The sequence below is a fragment of the Schistosoma haematobium genome, chromosome 1 (assembly GCF_000699445.3).
Source record: "Schistosoma haematobium chromosome 1, whole genome shotgun sequence".
In the NCBI taxonomy this organism is placed as follows: Eukaryota; Metazoa; Platyhelminthes; class Trematoda; order Strigeidida; family Schistosomatidae; genus Schistosoma; species Schistosoma haematobium.
Window position 1 is genome coordinate 75326705 of NC_067196.1, and position 24446 is coordinate 75351150.

Below are 24446 nucleotides of genomic sequence, written 5' to 3' on the forward strand. Positions count from 1 at the left end.
CTGCGTGTACTATTGTGAGATTAGATAGTGGTTGGAGATAGTCGATAGGAAACCCTGGACCCGGGTTTCGTGCCACTTGGCACTCGTCAGCAAGGTGTACCTGTAATCTTGAGGGAACTCGTGTTCCCTGATGGATTCGATCCCGTGTCACACAGCTTCACCGTCGGAAACGCTATCACTGAGCTATCCGGGCCACGACCGACCTCCTGGAGGACTGAGATGTAATCACAATTGATTGAACACACATGAAATTGATCAACACCCAGTGATTTCCACCGACAGAAAAACTCATCACAGGACAAAAACTGAAACAACCATAGCAACTGGAACAGGAATAACGTCTTAGATAACATGCAGTATCATACAACTGTCAAGTGATAATAATTTTCCCGATAATTACTAATAAATTGTAGTTGTAACAAAGTACATTCACCACAAAATTATATTCCGATGTTTAAAACAATTTGATGTGAAACCTCTTTGGTTAGTAACCTTTACTTGCAAACGATACTTCATATTTTGTTTGAATCTTTCAGTTCACTGAACTTAAGCTCTCTGTTAAAAAGCTACCAATATTGAAGTTACAAGCATCTTTCGTACAAAAATGACATTGGTTTACCAAAACAGAGATATCAACCAAAATCATAAATGTAGCTGAACATGCAACTATCTGTCTGTAATGGGAATGAAAAGACAACTACATGGAGTGAAAATAATGGATTTCAACCTATAGTAAACATGGAATCGAACGAAATAAAAAATTTGAAATTTGAAGATTTGAAGTATTTCGTTATTCAAGGAAGAGGTAATTGTTTCATTATTCTCAACTGACCTGTTGTAAAGCCGGAAAAAAGTTCATTCTCAAAGGAATATCTGGAGAGTTTAAATCTGGGGAACTGAGCGCAATTATGGGACCTAGTGGAGCTGGAAAGAGTTCTCTCACGAACATTCTGGCGGGATACTGCACGCAAAATGTTATTGGTGATGTTATCATTGGCTCTTCACTAAGAAACCTGCAGCAGTTCAGGAAAATGTCGTGTTACATAATGCAAGATGATTTGTTACTACCTCATCTGTCTGTTGATGAGGCAATGATGTGTAGTGCCAACCTGAAATTAAGTGAAAAGACTAACTATGCATCCAAAAGAAAAATAGTAAGTTTTCTTGCTCTTACTCAGCGCTTTATATTTAATTTGGTCAAATTATTAAGCACGGAGATGAACAGATTTTAGCAAAAGTAAGACTTATGTCAGTAAAAGTGTACCACATACAAATCTTTCACCTTGGGGAATGATAAGAGATATTTTCAGGGTATATCCATGAGTGGGCTCTCTGTATAAGACATGTATCTGATGTCCTCTTACTTTTGTGAATATCATAATATGGTCTTTTATTTTTGGTCAGAATTACTTGGTATTATTTGTGTATTACAAGATAATCATTAGAAATGCCTGCATTTGTCATTATCTTCCATAACCATTGCGTTTTATTAGTCGCAGCCGTAGGTTTTGCTCTGCATTTTAAAGTTTGGTTTTGATTACTTTATTTTGATATCAATTGTTCGTGAGATCACTAAGTGGGTCTCTCGGAATAGAATAGTTTAGACATGATAAATTGATAGTTGTGAAAGTCTTGGTAATAGTGTAGTAATAATATTTCTCATACATCATAAAAAACCATAACATAAGTTTGGGTATAAAGAAGACACATGTGTGGCTGTATAATAGCTGGTCGCATAATCTCACAACTGACCTTGTCATGAAAATCTGTTCTTTCTTTACTACTAGTCATCACATGTTTTCCAATTTATTGCAATAGTTATTTGTTTAGAATTTAGTGTACATTTGGAGGTATAGGATATATCAGTTACTTAAGTAAGAACAACCTAAGGTCTCACTACACGTTTTGTCTGTTGAAAACCATCTTCTTTAAAAAGAGAGCTCTGGCACAGTGTTGATGGAGGAAATTAGACTATCCAACTGAAACGCAATATTGTGGAACGAAAAACTATCCCTATTGACTGTCTATCAGCACTCTCAGTTGAGGTTTGCATTTCATGTAAATTGTGTTATTTGTATCAAGACATCTAATATCTTTTATTGGTGATCAATTCGATGTTGAGTCTTTATCATCAATAACACGGTAACCCTTTTAGATTTTTATTACTAACCATAAATTTTTATTTATGTCAAATGTTGTTTGATATTAGAAGACCATGCTAAAATACAAACTTTTTTAAATTGTTTATACGCCGATCTTCTCTAAAATTTTGCGGTTAGTGTACGTACTGGTACTTTGATGAGATAAAATTTGTTATGAGTCTTCGATAGTTTAGTGTAGCTGCCTTTTCATATGTTAAAGTTTAGCGCCTTTTTACCTAAGTACTTAAAAAGCCGCCAGATTACCTAGCGTTTGGATAGCGAAATATTACAAAACCTAGCTTCTATGGGATAATAACATTAAAAACTTCCTAACTCGTTGCTTGAACGAAGTTATTTCAGCAATATATAAAATATTTTTAACATTCAGTCTTATTAACAAGGTGGTGTAATATCCGTTTGTGATATAAACTGTGGGCTAAATTGGAGCAGCCCTTCCATTTAAACTAATAAATCTTTCTAGTATAAATGTTCACCTTAAATGTAATCTGTATACAGCTACTAACGAAGTTTTTAATGTGGATCAAATTGACTTTAGTCCAATGAAATGTTTGAAGTTTGTTGTTGTCGTCAAAAATGACGTCAAAATTCTGTATCTTAAGGAAAACTTTAAGCGACCTTTGGGCAAGAATAAGTCAAGTTGTTATGTTTTATACCTCAAAAGCAATCGAGTGACCAACAGACTGCATATTTTACAATGATTTACATTTATTCGACTTTTAATATTGTTTATTCCCTCATTTGTGCTACTTGACAAAAAAGTAAAATGGTTTATGGATGATAAATGCTGGCACCTTATGTCAGCCCGCTTGTGCACCTTCTACATAGTCGACATAAAAATTATTCTGCTATAACAGGTGTTTTGTGAGAGGGAGTCTATTAACATTAGTTTAAGTAGTTAATTAGGTTATAAACTGGTTACTATACTGCAACTTTCTGCGTTTTCAGAGCTAAGTTTACTTGACTTGAAAACAACGAACAAATTTTGTTGCGAGTAAATGCAAAATCAATATTACTATTTTTACTGGATGCCAAGTTTTATAACCATGGAAAAATTAACAAACAAATGATGGAAATAAGTTACAGTATTTACAGCGACATCAAATAGTTCTTATATCACTACTGCATTGATCATACAATCGACTTAATTTACCGAATAAATTTCCACATAGTTCATCTTCTTTTTGATGTTGTTTGACATTTTCGATTGATTTTTATTAGGTCGATAATATTATAAGCCTTCTTGGTCTAAGAGAAGCCGTACATACTCGAACTTCACAACTGTCTGGTGGTCAAAAGAAACGACTGGCTATTGCTCAGGAATTAGTTAACAACCCTCCAATAATGTTTTTTGATGAGCCCACAAGGTAAGTTCATGCCTGGTTGGCTTTATTTATTTTTAAGGCTTCATTTTTAGCTGTAAAACGTTGAAATGATTTGTACTGTAGATGAGTCAGAACTGCTACATTATGCTTAGGGTACTAGCTAAAGATGATAAATAAGTTGGCAAGGCGGAGAATCTCTATTAATTGAAGCGTTTTAGATATGTGTTACGTATCCCTAACCATCTCCTACAAAGTTGAGCAATATTTACAGTTGTAGAGGTGGATTGTAAGATAATTACTGATGACTAGTCCAAAACGTGACATCAGTCCATTAAGTCACTAACTGTTGAACTGAATTATGTTGTAGGTGCAACTTACCTACCTAGGGTTTGCGCAGTCGTAATAACTGATAGATCGCGACTGGCTGGTATGGCTCAAGATTGTGCACAATGGAGCAGGTATATTTACTGTTTGTTTTTGGTGGTGTTTTGTTCTCTGAGCTGGATGGTTTGGTCGTGGAGCTTTCATCGTTCTTCTGAACGACATCATCAGCACAAACTTCAGATAGAAGTGAAGTGTTCGAATTTCTCCATATGTGTTTCACAGCTTGTTCTGTGCACCTCGATGTTGATTGGTTCTTGTTGACCTTAAATTTGTCATTGTTTACTTCTTTGTTTTGGTTGTATCTCCCATTGGTTTGATTTTCATTCCCATATTTGTGCATGATTTTTCACTTCTATCTGAAGTTTGTGCTGATGATGTCGTTCAGAAGAACGATGAAAGCTCCACGACCAAACCATCCAGCTCAGAGAACAAAACACCACCAAAATCATCCACCTGAGCTACAAATCTTCTCCACTGTTTGTTTTCTCATAGAACCGGGGTTTTTTTATGTCTGACCTTGTTCGCTACCTACACAACTCTAAGACCTGTCTTGGTAATTTTATTTTGCAGGAAATGCTCGTTTAACTTGTATCATTGGAGAGTCTTAAGTAGCATTTAAATTTATTGTATTAAAAACCCCAGTGACGTAAAACTCTTTTCACGATGAAGTGATTACGGTTATGGAATTGCACGATGACAAAAAACTTCTGAAAATTGGCTTACTTACGAGTCTACAGTATGGTCTAAAAAAATAAAATCAGTGAACAGCGTACATATGTATAAATTTTGTGTACTAGTGCTTTTGTATCTATATAAAAAGCTGTTAATAGAAGATTTTCAGATAACTTTTTCATATTCTCAAAGACCGAACTTTGAAATATGAGTATTTCCACGTTCCCTACTTAAGTATTCTACAGCACGTCTAACGGCGATTCAGTCCTTAATAAATCGTCTCTAACATTTAAAAGAATAATCTATTAAGTTCCCATGAGTTTTGCCTTTAATCAATATTCGTAGGTTATCTAATAAAACTTATGTATTCGTTATTTCATTTTACTCATGATTAGATAAAGGCTAGATGGCGAGATTGTTAATTTTAGTAAATGTACTTAATTTCAATGATTTATTTACATAAATATATTCCAGAATTGATGTTTTGCTCTTTCTCAGCAGTTTTGGGTTGGTTCATAACGTATAAATGTTAGTCCGTGCAATACGGAAATATAAAAATGTCCGAAATATTGACACCCAAACAGGTATGGTGAAAAATAGGAATTTCAACACTAATAATTTGCATCGATCTATGCTCCCATACCTTCTACTAGTATGTAAATAAAGTGAAAATAAATGTCAACAAAAACGATGTTGAAATTAAATAAATAACAGTTGCCCAAGGGGCAGTAGAATATACATGACTTAAGAAAATAAAACCATTTTGTTTATTGTTTAATATAATTTGTTTACGTTTCTATTTAAATAACCATGAAGATTAAATATAGTCTTTTAATAAACATTTCCAGTAGCATTTTGTTATGACACAGTCTTAACCTTTTAGTTCTATAGTTCAAGCATAGTTCTGATCACACGACGGTTCAGAGGTCCCATATCAAGAGAAAACTGTCATATAATTTCCGGTAGTTTTTAGAATAATGGTGACAACAAAATTTACATTATTCAAATAAATTATCAACGAACTAAGTACGATGAGTTACCGGAGTCTACAAGTGGCATATGTAGATATTTAAGGAAGGAATATTTTGTCATGCAAACATTATTGGAGTTTGAGGAATCTGTTAACTTGATCCAACTCTTATGACTTTTGATCTAAAATATCTTTGCAGTACTTATACCCTCTCACACTATTATCACTACATTTGTTAGATAGCGCTTAATAAAGACAGTCAAAGGATTGAAAATTGTATTTGACTATGCAAGCAACTTATAAAGCGGAGAACTAGCAAATGCCCAAGAAATTGTAATTCATGCAAGCTACCTAAAACGTAAATTACTTAACAGTTGTGTTAAATATTCGAATGTGTATAAAATATATCTACCACAAGAAATGTTGGTTAGATAGAATGTTATGTTTGAATAAATGAAGTAAAAAAGTATTTTGTACATGTAGGCTTATTATCAAAACAGTGTTACTTTAAAATAATGACTAATTAAAATATTGTGAATGCAATAGTTTTCAGTCCACATTTTAAAGTGGAGTTATTTCGTACCGTAACTCTATCGTTCTAGTTTTAGCGTGATAGTTCAGTCAAGAATGTGTTATAATTACTATGAGGAAATTTTCTACTTTAGTAAAACAGATACTTGAGATAATTTTATGTCAAGAGTTGGATATATAAAACTATGTTATATCTTAGATTTCTGAAATTTACAATACCATTAGATTATTTCACATAATTTCATCATTGTCTTTACTCAAAATGTAACTAGTTCAATTACTTTAACTGCAATATAATATACTGATGAGTTTAAAATTATGTTAGGCAAAGTCTAGGTTGAAATATACATGGGTAATAATGTGTCTTCAGTAATTTAAATGGTAGGTGATAGCTATTACTGACTTCATGGTTTAACCAGTTGAATAAAGTCCTTTCGAATTATTAACAGGCATCGTTGTATCAGCTTTACATAGATTCATATTGTTAAATAATAGAATAGTCCCGCTCACTAGGTTACGATTTTCGAGGAAATAAATAAATATATCACTCAAAAATTTACAGTAATGAAATGTATAAAATTGTCATAAGTCCATTGGAAACTAGATTTTAAACAATAAGTCACACATTATTTAGATCTTAGTAACCTACTTTTAACTGCCTTCAAGATAACGTATAACCATGCTTTTGATTTGTCTTTTCAACAGATAAAAATGAAATAAAATTGCCTTATTGACTTTCATTATTTTATCTGAATAGCGTATCCAGTGTTTCACTGGTTAGCAATTCTGTTTTAAGTAGTTGAAAATTAGTTAATGCTTTGTTAAGAGTAGAAATAATGTTCCTTCTTTTCCAATATGAGTTTGTTTGTCACAATAGGTAAGTTGAAATTTATGGAAGACATGGAACAGAGCTAGCATTCAATGCATCTTTGTTGGATTTTATTTGAAATAGCTTATTAGTACGACATTTTAAAAGACCTCTACCATTGTCAAAATTAAAGCTGTTAACAGAGTTCACACAATATAAAGAAATGGTTGATTTTTTGAGCATATTTTGAATTATGATGACTTTTCTGTTTACCTAAGAAAATTTCTACTTATCTTAATTTCTTCCAAGTAAGTACTCTTTTGACGATGTTCAGAGATGTCATGAAGTTGATGATTGGAGTTCTCAAGAGTTTTTCATAATTAATCACTTAATTATGCTATTTCAGAGCATTTCGATTTCCAAAATATCGCACTACTGTTAGATTATCAGTTACTCATCATGACTTTATCTGCCCAATTCAGTAATAAATTTGTTCTATCCTTCTTTCTTAGTTTAATCAAAAGTGGGAATTTCCTCACTTGTTCAGACCGAATTTACCAAGTTTAAAATATTGTTTCCTTCGGTAAATCGTTGCTTTACTCAATCAGCCTGTTATAGGAGTTTGCACCAACATTGAGTGGAACTCAAAAACTATTTTATATGACCCTACCTAGTTCTTATATTTTCGGATCGACTTTGTTCACCCCATCCTACGTATCTTAGTTAAGAGTTATATTCCCAAAAGTCTAAGGTTTAATCAATCTTCCATACTCGTCGTATGTGTTCCGTCTTTATTTAATTACTTAAGTTATTGTAATTCAGTTCGTTCAATTACAAGTCTTAGCTCTTTAGAACACCTCTTTCACCATAAGCAGCCCTCGAGAAAACATAATATGCTGTTTAAATGTTGTGAACAAAAAGACAAAGCCCATTATTCCGGATAGGCCTTGACATTGTACGAGTGATTACGTCACATCCAATTGCATTAACCAATTTATATATTGTTTGGACACACTGTATAGGGAGCAGCAATCGAACGATACAATCAAGAATTATGAAACATGTGCCGAGATGGCTTCAAAATCAGTTGGTGTCAAGTGTTCCGATAAATGTGGAAGTAGTAAACCATGTTCATCGGTAAGAAAGTATGTGGTTGAAACGGAACATAGAATTAACATCCATACGGCTTTCAAAATATTGTATTGAAATCGTCAAGGATGAATTATTAGATTTATATAACCTTTGGCTATTCGTAAATCAAACCCCTCTTATGTGTGCAGCAACGAGTAGTTCTAACCTTGAATTCGACCTACCAATCTTCAAATCATTTTAAAGAATAGGCTGATGCTAACATTTCCTAATCGTTCAATACTGTGTTAATTTTCTCTCCTTTATTTACAATCACTACATTGTTTACTTTGACTTTCATTTAATTCACCTTTATTAATTTTCATATAAAATGTCTTGATATGTATAAGTGTGACCAGATTGTTCAAAATCCTTGGCGCAAAATACATCACATTTTTCAGGTCAACTCCGTCTTCGCATTATTCTATGGTATTCTTATTACATGTACATCAAATTATACCACGTATATAATTAATTTCATACTTGACTAACTGTGTAATGTTTGCTAAATGAATCGTTCTCATGTTATTTAATCTTTTTGAAGATTTTCTATACAAATAGAATTTGCTTTATTCGATCAATACATATTCACACTATTAGTTAGTAGAAAACTGGTGGTTCTATCTCTAAAATGATTGTTCGGTTGTAATTTGGTGCTCATTGGAGACGTAGAATTATTAGCCTAATCTTCTAAATCATTTCAGTATTCTACCGATTCACCCGAGTAATCAGCAACATAATTAAAATAATTCTTTCTGCATTTAAATTTATGCTCAACAATATTTTGTAAGACATTTACTGTTTCGAGCATGAAGCTTTTTTTTGAGGCAAATAGATAGATTAAAAATAATTGACTGTTCACTTATTTCAACAATTACCTTGAGAGATTTTGTTGCAAATAAGCTGTTCTAAAAATGGTTGTGATGTGAAATTAGATATTCTTGAAAAAAATAATCTTAGTCCTGCATTTATCCTGTTGTCAAGACTACAGAAATACATTATCAATAATTCATTAACTACAGTAAATTATGGTTAAAAAGTGTCATGTACTTTTAATGAGAAGAATTCGTTTTTGATTATTCTCCCATAAGATATTGGAGATCATGATGATGATTAAAGTCAAATATGAATAATTGATTATTAAAAGTTTAATTTGTTTACTATTTAACAGTCGTACATGAAAATGTAAGAAATGCGTAGTGAAATAATGATTGACATTAATTTGAAGCGGCAACTATAATCTCATATACCTTAAATGATTATTATCAATCCTCAAATGAAACTTCAATAGGCTTTACACCTTAGATTATCGGACTGAGATTATTCAGTGCCAATTCTGAGTAAGTTTAGTTGGCTTAATTATCGTCTCTATGACTTCGACAGAGTGCAGGGCATCTTCAGCGTTGTGAGAACATTTTAGATTTTCGGATAATCGTTACGCTGAATTAGTAAATTTTAGTAAACGCTTCCTACAGATCTAGAACCTTTTGTTAAAATCTATTCTGTTTTCTAAGCAATCTACATTTATCGTCTAACTATATTTAAATGAGGTCGCTGCTAGAAAATTTATTCTTTAGATGATCTCTCTGAGGTTTTGTTGAGTTTTCACAGCTATTTGTTGGAAACAAATCACATTACAAGGAAGCAACATGGGAAACTTGAAATTATTATTTTTATCTAGAGGCTCTCAGTTTATTACATGACTATCCAACCCAAGATATTCTGAACAGTCCACTGATCGCATGAATATACTGAGGGACAATGTTAAAAAAATCCTAACAAAATAGATAAATAATCTTAGCAGATGGGTAATAATAGCACGTTGAGCAAGTAAGAAGCCAAAGTTAAACATTTTTATTAATTTATCGCTTAACGGTTGACATCAACGTCCTTTCATAAATCATAATAACTCCATTTTGTTTACAGGATAGATAGATACATATGGATACCGGATATCGCATTAAATAATGGTCAACTTTCGTAGGCTTACGTCAGTGCGACTTTGTGAATGAGAACAGGTTTATTTATTAAGTAATTTAAATCTTTCCGAATTCACTGACTTTATCACTGTGATTACTCCATTATTGGTCAATGAATAATCAGATAAATCATTACTGTTGTAAAACAGAAATTTGATCTCATTCAAACGCTCTCTCTTTCAGTGGTTTGGATAGTGCTTCATGTTTTCATTGCATCTCATTGTTACGTCGCTTGGCACGTGGTGGTCGAACAATAATTTGTACAATACACCAACCGAGTGCAAAAATATTCGAACTATTTGACCATGTGAGTTTAAAGTCTGTGATTAACCACAAATTTGCATATTTTGAAAAAATGTTAGAAATTTGGAATTATATTCTGAGGTTCGTTTTACTTCATTTCATAACATTGGTCTTTCAATAGTACATTACATAATAGGGACAACCATTGTCGTGAAGTAAATTTACTCCCAAAATAAAAACTATGTAATAAACATTGCTCATTTTATAAAAGGTGAATATATTAAACAACGGGATAATTAACTCGTAACTAATACAATAAAAACTGAATCCATCAATCATAATTTAAATCTCGCATTCATTCATACTCAGCATATGGCAGAAGCACCCTTCTAGTTGTTGATATTCACTGGTAATATGATCATATTCACTTTTTGCTACTTAAAAGTATATTAATTTCTGGAGTTTGTTTGTTCTTTGCTGTTTTATGTTTTTAGTAACTTTTGAGTAGATGACTGCTTCCATTCCACATATACATTTTACCCATATTCTTCTTAAGGTTTGAATTGACAAACTATTGAACTATTTACTCAGTGATGTTCTTACCGACTGGTACTTTGAACTTTGTTCACTGTTATAGTAGTGTTTCATGTTGTTTCAAAAATTTATGTTTTTTTACAAACTGTTATGAACAATATTAATCTAATTACCATTTAGCTAGAAGTGGATGTTCAGATAATTTTTTTCAGTTAAAATTAAAATGTTCTTGCTCTCATTACTAAATATAAGTGGTAGAAGCAATGATAATGTTGCATGTTTAATATATATTTAAAATCTTTTGTTCTCTTTCCGGTTTTCAACCACAGTCGTAAATTTAATGTTCATTAGTCTGTTGCAGTTTTTGGTCACTGTCAGCTAACGTGTTAAATGTTAACCTTTCAACCATTTAAACTTTTAACAAAAATACAATGTTCATCAACACGAAGATACTTTTTTTAGAGACTGTAGTCGACTAATTAGTGAAGTATTAATCAATCCTTGTCTAAGTAGTCTCATTTAACTTGTTGTGGTTATTTTCATCTATATTTTCAAAAATGTCCAATAAGTGTTCACTTGATTCCCATACAATAAGCATTATGGATTCATAATTCCTGACATTTTTTGCTTGATTAATGTCTGATTACAATTAACCTCTACCACTTATTATTCTGATTACTCTCAAGTTTTCATTTGAATTCACTCATCCAAAACATTATTCGAAATTAATGTAGACTACGAGTGAGTATGAAAGCTAACATGCATTCATATCGTTAAAAATAATGAAATCTTTGCATCTGTTTTCTTTTCAGGATTTAGAGACATCTAAGTATATTACTAATATAATCTTTTACACCTATAAATTCTAGAAGTTACCCTTAAGAGAATTCATAAAAACACCAAGAAAAACATATTAATCAAAAGTCTGTCGATTGTCGTTGTACCGGAAATAGAGTAGAATATAATTTTTAAAATTACCACCTCGTCGTTAAAAAAGTGGATAATCGCTTTCTCGTAGTGGACTGGATTGTAACTACATGTAGCTTTGCCAAACTAAATCTGCATCCTATATGATGTTTATAATTATGTTACCGATATTCTGTTAAATAACGTGACTTAATCAAAATGAGCTGAAAACTTTGAATGACGAACAAAATGTCAGTTTAAAAAAAATTAACTGTTTTTGTTAACATCTTTATCAGCTACTGATGTTAATAGGTAGTCCTTATATGAAGATCACGTACTGAAGGCTAATGATTGCAACGATAAGTTCTGATTAAGTAGTTCGTTGGGATTATTGAACATTGTTCTCGTAACAGGTATAGTTTTTCCTTGAAGAGTATATCTGGCCTCGAATAATCCTATGTTTACACAGATATGTATACGCAGTAGATTAACACAGGACTCTGTGAAATGTCCTTTGCTACTTCATATTTAATCCCCAAATCACTTAAATAATCTGAAGATATAGTTGCCTATTGTGACCCAGCCCCGTTGAACTGGTAAACCTTATTTTAGTGCTAAATGACTTTTATAGAGATTTTATTCTATTCGTGGGGTTTTATTTCATTTTCAAATACACATTTCAGATAAACGCTAACGCACACTAATTCGCTGTATGCAAAAACAATAAAAAACATGCTTGGTAATTAGAAAAATTCACTCAAACCTATATATATATATATATATATATATATATATATATATATATATATATATATATACAGTGATGAGATATCTAGGCATCCTTACCATCAAGTAAAAATACTTATTAAATAATGAACAGATGTTAATTTATTTTGTCAATCAACACCTAATTCATCTGTAAATTATTGAAATTGACGTGATAAATATTTTTGACCGGATAATAAAGTTTGAAAAAATAGGTGTAAACACAAACAAAGATAAATCAGATATTAACTATAAAGTTAACTAAATTATTTTTGTCAGTTAACCTGAAGCAGAGGCTAAAATATTTAGAATTTACTAACATTGAATAGTCATTAAATGAAATAAAACATAAACTTAGTCAAAAGTAATACAGAACGTTGTATGTGTGCTGGCTCAATTGACCACACCAAATCCATGCAACAAGATAGAATTATCTAAGTTGATATCAAAGAACTAAAGGTAGTATCAGTGTAGTTTATGCTGTTTATGCTAAAAGAAATAATTAGTACGTAGCAGCAGGCAGAAGTGGAATGCTTGCCAGCAGAAAATTGAATTGGGGTGAACAAGAAGCGAAACGGTGAGCAATTGGAATTACAATAGAACTGGAAGAATCATGAAGTATATGGGGGACAACTGAAGGAACATTTGCAAATAATGTCTTTTAATGTATGGTTTTCATATTTTACGAAAATTTCTGTGTAATCAAGGCATTATTCAATAGGTTAGTTTACTACAACAGTATCGGTGTTAGGAAAGTCACGCTAGATATATAGAATGTGATTCAAGAAAAAATACGTAATTTGCTGGTCTCGACAGTTGCGAGGGCACTTATCAGATAACCTGCACCTACTAATATGAACCGGGTCAGGTTGGACTGTCATTAGACTCTTTCCAACTAAATCTTAATCCAGCCAACATTCTCAAGATTGGTGGGTGATAGTTGGACAAAATTAATACATGTCTCAACTGGATCAGTTGATGAATATTTAAAACCTTAATGACTGGATCTTCGTTTTTACCTAATGCTCACCTAGTGGTTCGAGTGATTGGAGATACTTATGGTCAAGTAACTGGAAACTTTGAATGTCCTCTAATTCTCAAGACAATGTTTCACAGAAACAAAAAATACTACTGTACCATATATTCATTCTTTGGTCGGTAGACGAACATCTTCCTCACGCCGATCGGCAAGAGCCAACCAACCTTTGTGAATGCTTGTCAAGATTTTGTCAAGTACTAACCGAACATGAGTGACCAGAGCTTTAAAATAGATAAAGTGGTTGGGGAGCTCAATAACTTATTTCCGTAATTTTAGTCTAAGGGTTGGCTGAAATCTGTCTTAAATCCATATGTTCAATTGAAATGGAGAAGAATTCAATCCCAAAATCTTTGGCTGTTGTTCATGGTGATCAGAAGATTCTAAATTTGTCAGTCTTCGCCGAATAATACTACATCGTTTACATATTTTAAACGGACAAAGAAGTTCCCTGATAAGAGATCAATTCTCGGGCAGTTCCATTCCTGGTTTAGCTGTTCTTTTTATTAACGGTTCATCAGTTTATAAGAAAAGTTACTTCATTTGTAGTAAAAACGACTTGAAGCTTAGGTAGTCAGAGCGTTCAGTCACTCTATTTACTGTGACAGCAATAGTTGGTGCAAAAATGAAAGTTTCACAAAAATATTTGACCAGGGCAACCAGTGAAATGAACCACCTGTACTACAACTCCTCCCACAATGCAAATGTTCTTATGTTCCAAAAACAAATATTGTTCAGACTTAACAAGCTAAATGTATTGTTGTATGAGTTCTCCAAGTTTTTCGATCTGAAACTTACGAATTTACTTGATCTTGCCATTATTGAAACAACCCATGAAGGGTTATACATCATGCTATAGTAGAATAATTGCAAAATGTATAAGATAATATCTTAAGTTATGAATGATGTTCTGCAAATCGTTTCCATAAATTTATTATATCAGAGGAAGTACATCATGTTAACATTAGAGTACATTATATTTTAGGAAATCAAAACAGAACTTATCAAGATTAATAATGGATTTTATTCACTTATTGACTATCTTGGTAAATTTTCTGTATTGACAATAATTAAAGTAACTATTTAAACAATCGGGAAAATATTACAGTTACTTAAACCACAAAGCAAATATGGGTTTATGCTATTTTGACGCTTAACTATATGACCAAAGTGAGAGGACATTACTGTTGAAGTTATCTGTCAGTTATTTAACTTTAATCTTCATTCTTATTTTTCTTCATTCAAAGAATATCAGCTATAAAACCATCCGCGTTGAGAAGACTTAGTATGATAGTCATGAATGTAATGAGTTAATGTAGTCTCTTCTAATGTATTCCAGCATCTAGTAACATTTAACAGCTTATCATCCATCAGATTCCCCAATCGTATCTCTGTGGAAAGTCTGATTAACTCTCTGGTTGTTTTGAAACTGGCCTCTTAAGACCCAACAAAATTTGCAATTTTGCCAAAAATACACGTCAAAGGTTTTCAAATCAACTGACAATCGATACTTCATTGTGTTTCATTTCTTCATGAGCATACAGTATTAACACCGACGAAAGTGATACGAATTATCGAACAAAGTTTATTCATATTATGTCGTTTGACTTAGTGACTTGTACATCTTTAGTACTACAATCGACACCGGAATTCAATCTGTTTCTTGTTATTTACTGGCTTATTCAATCTACAGTCAATTGGTATTTTACATTAAAACTCATTTTCATATTCTATTTATTTCTGCAAAGCAACGTTACTTTTATCGTAACAGTTTGTAACTAACTGATATATATATATATATATATATATATATATATATATATATATATATATATATGATCTGTCATTTCCTCATAATTAGTACATTCAATTAATTGATTAGACCGATAGCAATAATAATAACAGCTTTAAAAAAATGACAAAAAAAACAGAAATAAATGCTGAATCAAAGATTTATCCTCAAATATCCTATTACACAAACAAGAAATCAATAGGCTTAATTGTTAACTAATCAATCATGAAAACATTCTGTTTTAATTTTGTTAATATAATTCACTGATTTGTTTGGGCTAACAAACGAATCTGTATGGATGTATACGTTTGAAATTCCATTACCATCTTAATTGATCAGGAAAAACAATAGTAAAAACCACAAATTCTTTGGTAAATAATAATCGATGAATAAACAAAGGAAGCTTCAGAAGAATAGTGAAGGAAACATCGGAAAAGGAACACATAAACTAACGTTACAGCTTTACATTCTTGTTCTTCGTATTTATATTTAAAGTTAACCTACTTAATTGATTTCGATCATTTTGGTGTTTCATTTAACCAACTGATTCACTTTCACTGTTCAAGGAACTGATTAAGATAAAACAGGGTCACTAGATTTAAAAAATTCAATTATAATGCGTGTATTTTGTTGTATTTGTCTAACTTTCAAGTCTGTCTTAAGTATTTTTAGTAGTAAGGTTTCTTACTTTGAAAATGAATAAGAATATTCATTTTCATAGTTTAGATTACAAATCGATCTTAACTAGACCACTACCCAAAAACTAAGAAGCACTTGATAGCTATTATGTCTTAGTATAGTACTCATCAGCATCTACGAAACCACTGGAGACCGAATCAAAGACCTTCAGGTTTCAACAAAGACTAGATGACATCTTTTAGTCATGTATGTGAGAAGTAAATCTAAGGGGAAACGATGATAATAACAGGTCGTCAGATAGCACTTACATGCTCTCAGTTATTTCATTTATTAATTCATACTTACTGCATTCTTTTCATTTGCAGTTATACTTCTTAACTGATGGTCATTGTATTTATAGGGGACCTGTTTCATGTTTAGTCCCTTACCTCGCATCACAAGATTTGATTTGCCCATCTTATCATAATCCTGCTGATTATTGTAAGTTGTTATTATTTTTCAATAATTAAATTCAAATCTCTCTGTTTGGCATACACATTCAATAAAATTTAATAACAAACAAATCAATCATATGTTAATTACTCTTAAGGTAGTGTAACTAGTCAGTTGTTCAATTTTGTGTGCAGAATATGACTGTATGATTGACGAATCAATCTATTTCAAGTTATTATGTACAAAAATGCTACTGGATATCGCTCGAAGCTAACAAACTTCGGAAAATCCTATTACAATTAGTTACAATTAACTCTTTGGTTTATTAGCTTAAGAGAGTTTATGCTAATTGTTCTACTGTATCAATACTATTTACAACAGAAGTTTGGGAGAACAACGAATGCAATAAAATTAATGAATTAATTAATTTTCAAATAATTATATACGTATATTTAATGTGAAACTGTCGTATATATGAATGGATTTTGGAATGTTAATCACATTCAGATTGATGACACTTGTTGCTAGATACACGTTAAGTAAATGAAAACGTAATCCATGAAAATAAATATTATATTTGTATAGAGATGGTCGCAAACAAATTGTTTTCCAATACAAATGTGTTACATCATTTTTTTATAACTTTATATTATATAAGAATGAAATCTATTCAGACAAAAATGTAGGTAACTTATAATTTGAGTCATTCATTACATGCTATCTGGTAATGTACTCTTAACTTCAAAACGTTCATTATTTAACCTGTTTTAATAAATATGATTTATTTTTTTTTGTGAATATAATGACAAATAAAATCTTGGGGAGGAAAAAGTAATGGAATGTTTCTATAATTAGATGTGATTTTATGGTATTTAGCTTCGAAATTCAGATCACATATTTTATGCTGTTCCGAACTCGTCTGATAAATTTAGCTTAACAGCTTCAAGGTATCTTGTTCTGTCTGATAGTTAGCTTCAACCAAATTGCTTGAAATAACAAAATTATTACAATTTACTCCCCTCATATTTGCCATTACTATTATCATAAGTAAATTATTATGTATATTCATTGGATGGTAAATTCTAACTTACTAAACCATTTAGATGATCAAAACATCCTTATCATATAAATAGTTAAACTTTATTTGTTTGAGTTCATATGGTCACAAATGAACAACGATTAATTCCAAATTATCTATTCTTTATTAACATTACGTAACAGTTATGGAAGTGGCTTGTGGTGAATATGGTGATCATTATATGCGATTAGCAATGGCTGCACGTCGTGGAACATTAGATGAAATTGTAGATTATTTGAAAAAGACGAAAGTATTTCCTTATTCAACAGTTATTCAGACAAATGAATGTCCAATAGATAATATTCAAATAGTTTCTGAAACTATTCCTTCAAGTGATCATTGTTCATCGTCACCATCATCACCGTCATTTTGTTCACCTATTATTATACATGATGATAAGAAGAAAAAGACTAAACAGCTTGTAAAAAGTGTAGGTTTACAAACACAATATTATTTTACCTTTGTATCGCTTTTCATGATTGCAAGAAATGCATATTCAGAATGTAATTAAGTTATTTCAGTATTCACTAAAAATCATTGTATTCTCAAGATTTATTGTTAAGTAGGTTAGCTTGATAGATGGATAATTAGAAGTTATTTAAATGTGCATTAGTACGAAGTCCTGAAATAAATTAAATTGGCTATAACGAAAAACACAAAGCACGTAATTGCGTTGCGTTAACTAAATGTTATTGTACATAGTGGAAGATCTAAATAGTTTCAGGTTCTGTTGCATTCGACGTCGAATGGAAACACATCTGGCAACTCTCAATCAAAAAATCAGGTCGTTTTTCAGTTCTGTTCATTCTTTAACGGTTCTTCAGTAGATGCTAGCGCGTGGTGAAAAGATGCATTTTTGAAATAAGCATTTAACCGAAATTTAGGAATTCATATTTTAACGCATTATTTAATTTATAATATTTTGCTTTATAATTGTGAAATATAAATTTGACATAAATCTTATGATAAATAATATTAAATTAACAACTTTATGACAGAGATTTTCAATCATTCATTATGGAATATACGGAATGTTCTGAAACATGATTTAATAAAAGTTTATACCTCAGATTAGTAATTCTGTATAATATCTGTGTAATTACAGTATTTCATTTTCATAAAAATGTCTGTCATAATAGATTCTTTTATATTGACTTTATGCAGTTTACACTTAATATGAGGTCCAATCAGATTAGGCAGAAAAAACTAAATTACTATTAGCAGAATAAATGAATTCGTGTTTGGCAGTGAATTCCAGAACGCGTGTTCTTGGCCTATTTGAAATTAGTTAGTTGGATATATCTTCGTTCCGGTGTTGATGTTCACAACCTCGACCCTAATTCCTACTTCCTTGTGAAACGAGTATGACATTTGTATCACTAGCGGAAATGGTTTAAGTTATTCCGGGATAAACATCAATACTGACATCTAATTACATCCGCCTGATTAATACCGAATAGAATGAAATGTGAAATCTGAATTGCACTACTAGACACAATCCGTATATTCGGTAAAAAAAACTTGTAAAAAAACGGGTACATCGAGGCAATCTGTACAGAATGTACATATTTTAACAAAGACTAATGAAAATTCAGTCTAATTTATCAACAACAGGATGATCTTAACTCTTTTTAAAAATAGTGATGTTCTTTTTGTATGCATTATTGTAATGAATCAGACATGAATCCAACATTCCCTTATGATCAATAAAACGCATTGGAAACAAAGTAAATTGCATGTTTTTTGTTATTTACTTTGCATACTTATTTAATTACTTTTAACTTCAAAGCAAGAATCACCATCACATATTGAAATGTCTGTACTTCTACCTCAACCTAATGGCCCTATACGTACCATAGATCAAGGTTTAGTCAGCTCAGATTGTATAAAAGTGAGTTATATTATTGTGTTTATATTTCTGAACAACGTTTATTGTTTGACTAGGTAATTCCTGTATAGTATCTTTCTTAATTATACGACCGTAACAAATAGCTTTGGTTGGTTAATAACATCTTACAAATGCATATGTTTAACTCCGCCTGCATATGTTTCCCTATAGAGATATTTTAAACATTACTTCAGCATTCTAATAGTAGATTTTTTATTCTTTACTAATGGGATAATCAAGTTATATACAACCACATATTAACTGTGTGTGAATAATGATCAAATGGGACTTACAATGTCTGGCAGTGATCAAGTCAAAAAGTGTTGCCTATTTACAATGTTTTATTTATTAACTACTTTGGAGTAAAGTAAAGCAAATATTAGGTGTATTGTAGTGATTCACAATGACCAATCTATGGAGTTTAGTTAGGTAGGGTCAGGGCTTTGACTTTTAATATTTTAGTTGAATGTATGAATGTTCTAAATACGCAAACATCTATAAAATAGTCCAATCATTGGGAGAATGAAACTGCTGAACATCTTTCTGATCTCTGTTGAATTTTTCTTTATGTAGTTATCATGATGAATAGATTGCAGCTTAAAACGGTCCGCTGTCTATAAACAGACACGTAGAAATAAAAATTAATCTTAATAGCTATTTAGATAACGATTATATTCTATGATTATTGTTTTATTACAGTATGAATGGAATATTCAATTAATTATTCTATTTAATATACATATAGTCAATTATATATTATCTAGATATTAGTTGATATACCCAAAGTGTTGTTAACTGTTTGTTCATTAAAAAAGACAATATGTTAAATGGTTTATTGTCTGGAGCGTTTTTCTCCTACAATGTAGTTTGTCTTTCTATTGTTACTTATCAAAAACAACTAATTGGTATATTATTAACTATCCACCCCGTAGACGAATATTTTACGGAAAATAATAACAGGACAGAAACTGACTTTTGTTTACATCAGCAGGCTAATATATATATATATATATATATACGCTTTTACTGTCAACTTACTATTATATACTTTATCCAGTTCGCTGATTAAAGATGTACATCAAAATTGTAATCATATATAAACAGAGGGTTATCCGTCTTTACCCGTTATCAAACAATCTTTTTTTGTTGTAAACTTCTCTTTGGCCCTTAATTGACTCTGTTAAGGATTATGGCAAAAGTTTTATCACTTGTTCTCTAGCTGAGAATATCTTCGATGACACTATGTTGTTTAAATAACGCTTCCAGTTACATTGATACGGTAACACCTATTTGTACTCTACGTGATGTAATGAAGATTAGGCTGATTTTAATTGGTTAATCAAAGTGGTATTTCCTTCTGTTAGCTTAGTGCTATCCTAATAACCTTAAGTCAGTTATTGAAAGTTCTATCCAGGAGAATTCAATGACTTAATGAGTTTTGAATTGTCTAAGTAAATAAAATGAATACCGATCGGTAGATCTATGTTCTCCGAGTTCAGGTTTCTAATGAGACACCATTATGGATTCAAATCTTTGGATGAATCTGTATTAGATACAAAAACACCAGTGACTGAAATAAGACTTCTTTTTATCGCAAAATAACAAGCCTATAAGGTACATATTAACATAAGATTGGCATAATAAGATTAATGGTATATTTGTAAGATTTCGATTAGTAAAAAATCAGATTTCTGAAGAAGCAGCTTATGCTAAGTAGCGAAACGCCAGAAATTTAAATTTTCACCTATTAGGATATTACATATATATCATCAACCTTATTATTAACAATCCACCCAATGCCAAACTTGTTTAAAATAACCAAGTCAGAAATTTGTAATAATACCTAAAGCTCATCAACAAAATGGATAAATCATAAACAAACAAAGAATATCAATTTTCAATGAATTTTACCCCAATATATATATGCTATATATATAGTGTACAATGATTACCAGATTTTTTGAGCTCATTGGCTAACCTAAATGATCTTATATAAGAACTTTCGTCCACATTTGATCGAGCAGTTTCACAGTATTTGAGCGCCTAGTTGATGTGAGAGGAAGAATGTATTTGTGAAATCTCAGCGAATGAATCTGAAGTAAATCCAACGTTTCACCCAGCAATCTGATTCAAGCTTTTTCAAGAAATTATAATCAAACATCAAAATTATCGAATATAAATAGGTACATATTTCTCTAGTCATCCAATCAAAGTTAACGATGTTTGAAGTAGATATTTGCTTTAATGTGTACGAGACTTGTGGTGTGAATCAAAATGTGTTAAGATAATACCACTTATGTATACATACAATCTATTATCTTAACACTTCTCGTTTCACACCACAAGTCACTTACACACTAAAGCAAATATGTACTTCAAACACTGTTAACGTTGATTGGATGGCCTATTAAGTATATGGTGAACTATAGAACCATGTACCTATTTATACTCAGTAATTTTGATATTTGATTATAATTTCTTGAAAAAGCTTAGATCAGATTGCTAGGTGAAACTTTGAATTTACTTCATATTCATTCGTTGAGATTTTACAAATTCCTTCTTCCTCTTTAATATCTAAATTATCTTGTTTAAAAAATATTTGGCCCATTCATTCAGATTCATCGAATTTTAAAGTTATTCAAATATTCGTTATGACCACAAGATCAATATTAAAGTATACCACACATAATAAGTATATGTGAAAAATTCATTTCCACTTCCATTTTTAGTACGATGATCCTAGTCGAGAATTTGCTGCAAATCAGTTAACCCAATTTCGGGTTCTATTCGTGAGAAATGTACTTTCCATTATTCGTGATTCAGTAAGTTATACAATTTATACCAGTTTATCATAATAATTACGGTGTTATGAAACAATACATAAAAATGCTTTACTTATGAGAGTATATTTATCTATTCTTATTTGTCTCGTTTAATTGGTTGTTCAACGATATCGTTATTATCGACAACAACAACAACTATGTTTCATTCTCGTTTATACTGAACTGATATCTGACACTTTATTCATTATTCATTTTATCGGCTGGTAGATATATCAAGTTTATTTCAACATTCCTATTCAGTGCTATTTGGCCATAAGGATAGAAGAACAGAGGTTGATAAATCATTATTATAAACTACTAATTCCCACTAACTTTTGTTTCTCTAAATAACATATTTTGCAGAAAAAATCTAGTTCTATAACTTACCGTGTACAATTTTATTATTGTTAGTGTCTACATCGAGTATCAAAGAATATGTACATAGAATATGAAACAAAGTCACTTGATTATTTTTAGAAGTATTGTATAAAATATTTCATTAGCTGATAGTATACTTACAATCAAAAGCTATATACTCTTTCTAATTCCGAAACGTTGACGGCCAAATTCCTTTACATACAGGCACCCCTTTTACATTACAGTGGATAAGATATTTGTCTTTATACGAATGAAAATCACTGAGATAACCTAAATATCGAAAACTATTAGTAGTTAAATCCATACTAATTAGATGGATATCATCGCTATTTTGAACTGATGTAAGTTAGGAATCAATATCTATTCTAGATATGGTTAAAACATTTTATTTCGAGAAATTATGACCGTTTCAAAACTGGAGATAGGAAAAGGAACCAATTGTCATTAGTTAATAAATCAGCAACTGGATGTCATAATGTTTTTAGGACGTCACACAAAATGGTTGACAATCAAAATTATTAACTTTCATAGGATTGTGTGTCGAAATGAATCACTACTTGCCGTGGGCATAAAATATTCGAGTTTCTATAATATGAGGAATATAATATGTACAGTTCACAGTTTTCATTACCCCTTAATTTCTTTACTTAAATGTCTCTAAAATCAATAAAAATAATCTGTTTGACTATTCTATCTGAATTTATATTTCATTTACACAATGCTTAGTGTTATTTCTCAATTTCCTAAATATCTATTTCCAAACTTCATTTCCCTTATTCATAAGATAATAGATTTATTATTTCTGCTTTGAAGATATTTAGAAATTTTCAATAAAAAAGTACTGACATTCTTACTCACTTTTCTATTAATTGACTATTATTTTAATCACATGTTATTGAACAAAAAAGCAATTTCTTAATTTGTTCTCTAGTTCTCAACCTTTTGTTTGCGTTTTCTCCCCTTTATTGATTTTGTCTTTTGATCATTATTATACCTGTATGAGATTGTATTGAATTCGTTTCAGATTTCCCTTACTATATTCATTTCTGCATATTATTTTTCCATTTTCCTTATAAATATTTCAATAATATTTATTTGCTTAGGTTGAATACTTGTTTAATAAACTCTTGTGTGATTTTCACTTAATCAGCTTCATTAAAAACTAAAATACTCTGTGATAATTGATGTAAATATTATTTCTTTTCATTGTTTAAAAATTCTACTTTATTTCTAACTGAAATAACAACTAGTTTCTCTTCAAATCAACCAACTGTCTATACCAGCTAATTTTCTACTTCTAACTGTGCAACTGTTATGACTGCAGTTCGTAAAGAATGGTTTATTTGAAATGATAGTCGGAATATTATTGCTAGCTTAAAATCTTACGGATGAAAATTACATAACAATTGAAAACGATATTAATAAATTCTTTAATCAGTGAAATGATGATTCAAAGTAGCGTTTTTCATATTCATAAACAAATAACTGCTAAAGATTTTCTAAATAACATGCTTTTTACTCAAAGTTGTAATAAAAGTTAACAAAGTGGATATGCTTTCAGAATTAATGGCAAAAGTGTATTTATTCAGAAAAATCTTAAAATATGTGAGGACTGGCGTCCGTGTACACCATGTGTTATTTTATTTACAATCTAAATTTTTAATAGCATTGAAGAGAGGTTACGTGTCTAGAAATGGAATCCAAGATTCACCTTTCGTCCCGTTTGAGACTCGTCAGCTGAATGTACCTACATAGAAATTATCAATCCAGTCCATTTCAAACTAGATTAAGTTTAATATTCTTTATACTTGGCTAAATAGGTTGATGCAAACAGTTCAAAACTTATGTTGTAAAGCAGAACCAGCTTATTACTGATAATCATGTCTGAAGATCATTTGTTTGAAGTTAACAATCAATTGAATTCATTCATCAAAATATTAAATTGTTTATAAATTACCAGTATATATAACTACTAAT

At 30.9% G+C, this 24446-nt stretch overlaps 1 protein-coding gene across 1 annotated transcript in view; it reads left to right on the forward strand.

Annotated features, from left to right (window-relative positions):
- Positions 1–551: 551 nt before the first annotated feature.
- Positions 552–24446, forward strand: part of ABCG1 (ATP-binding cassette sub- G member 1) — a 40078-nt gene continuing 16183 nt past the window's right edge. The window contains exons 1-8 of the mRNA XM_012939870.3: positions 552–805; positions 844–1154; positions 3381–3526; positions 10140–10263; positions 16237–16351; positions 17525–17811; positions 19171–19272; positions 21999–22091. Coding sequence (XP_012795324.2) covers positions 661–805; positions 844–1154; positions 3381–3526; positions 10140–10263; positions 16237–16351; positions 17525–17811; positions 19171–19272; positions 21999–22091 — 1323 coding nt within the window. The 5' untranslated portion in view covers positions 552–660. The remainder of the gene's footprint in view (positions 806–843; positions 1155–3380; positions 3527–10139; positions 10264–16236; positions 16352–17524; positions 17812–19170; positions 19273–21998; positions 22092–24446) is intronic.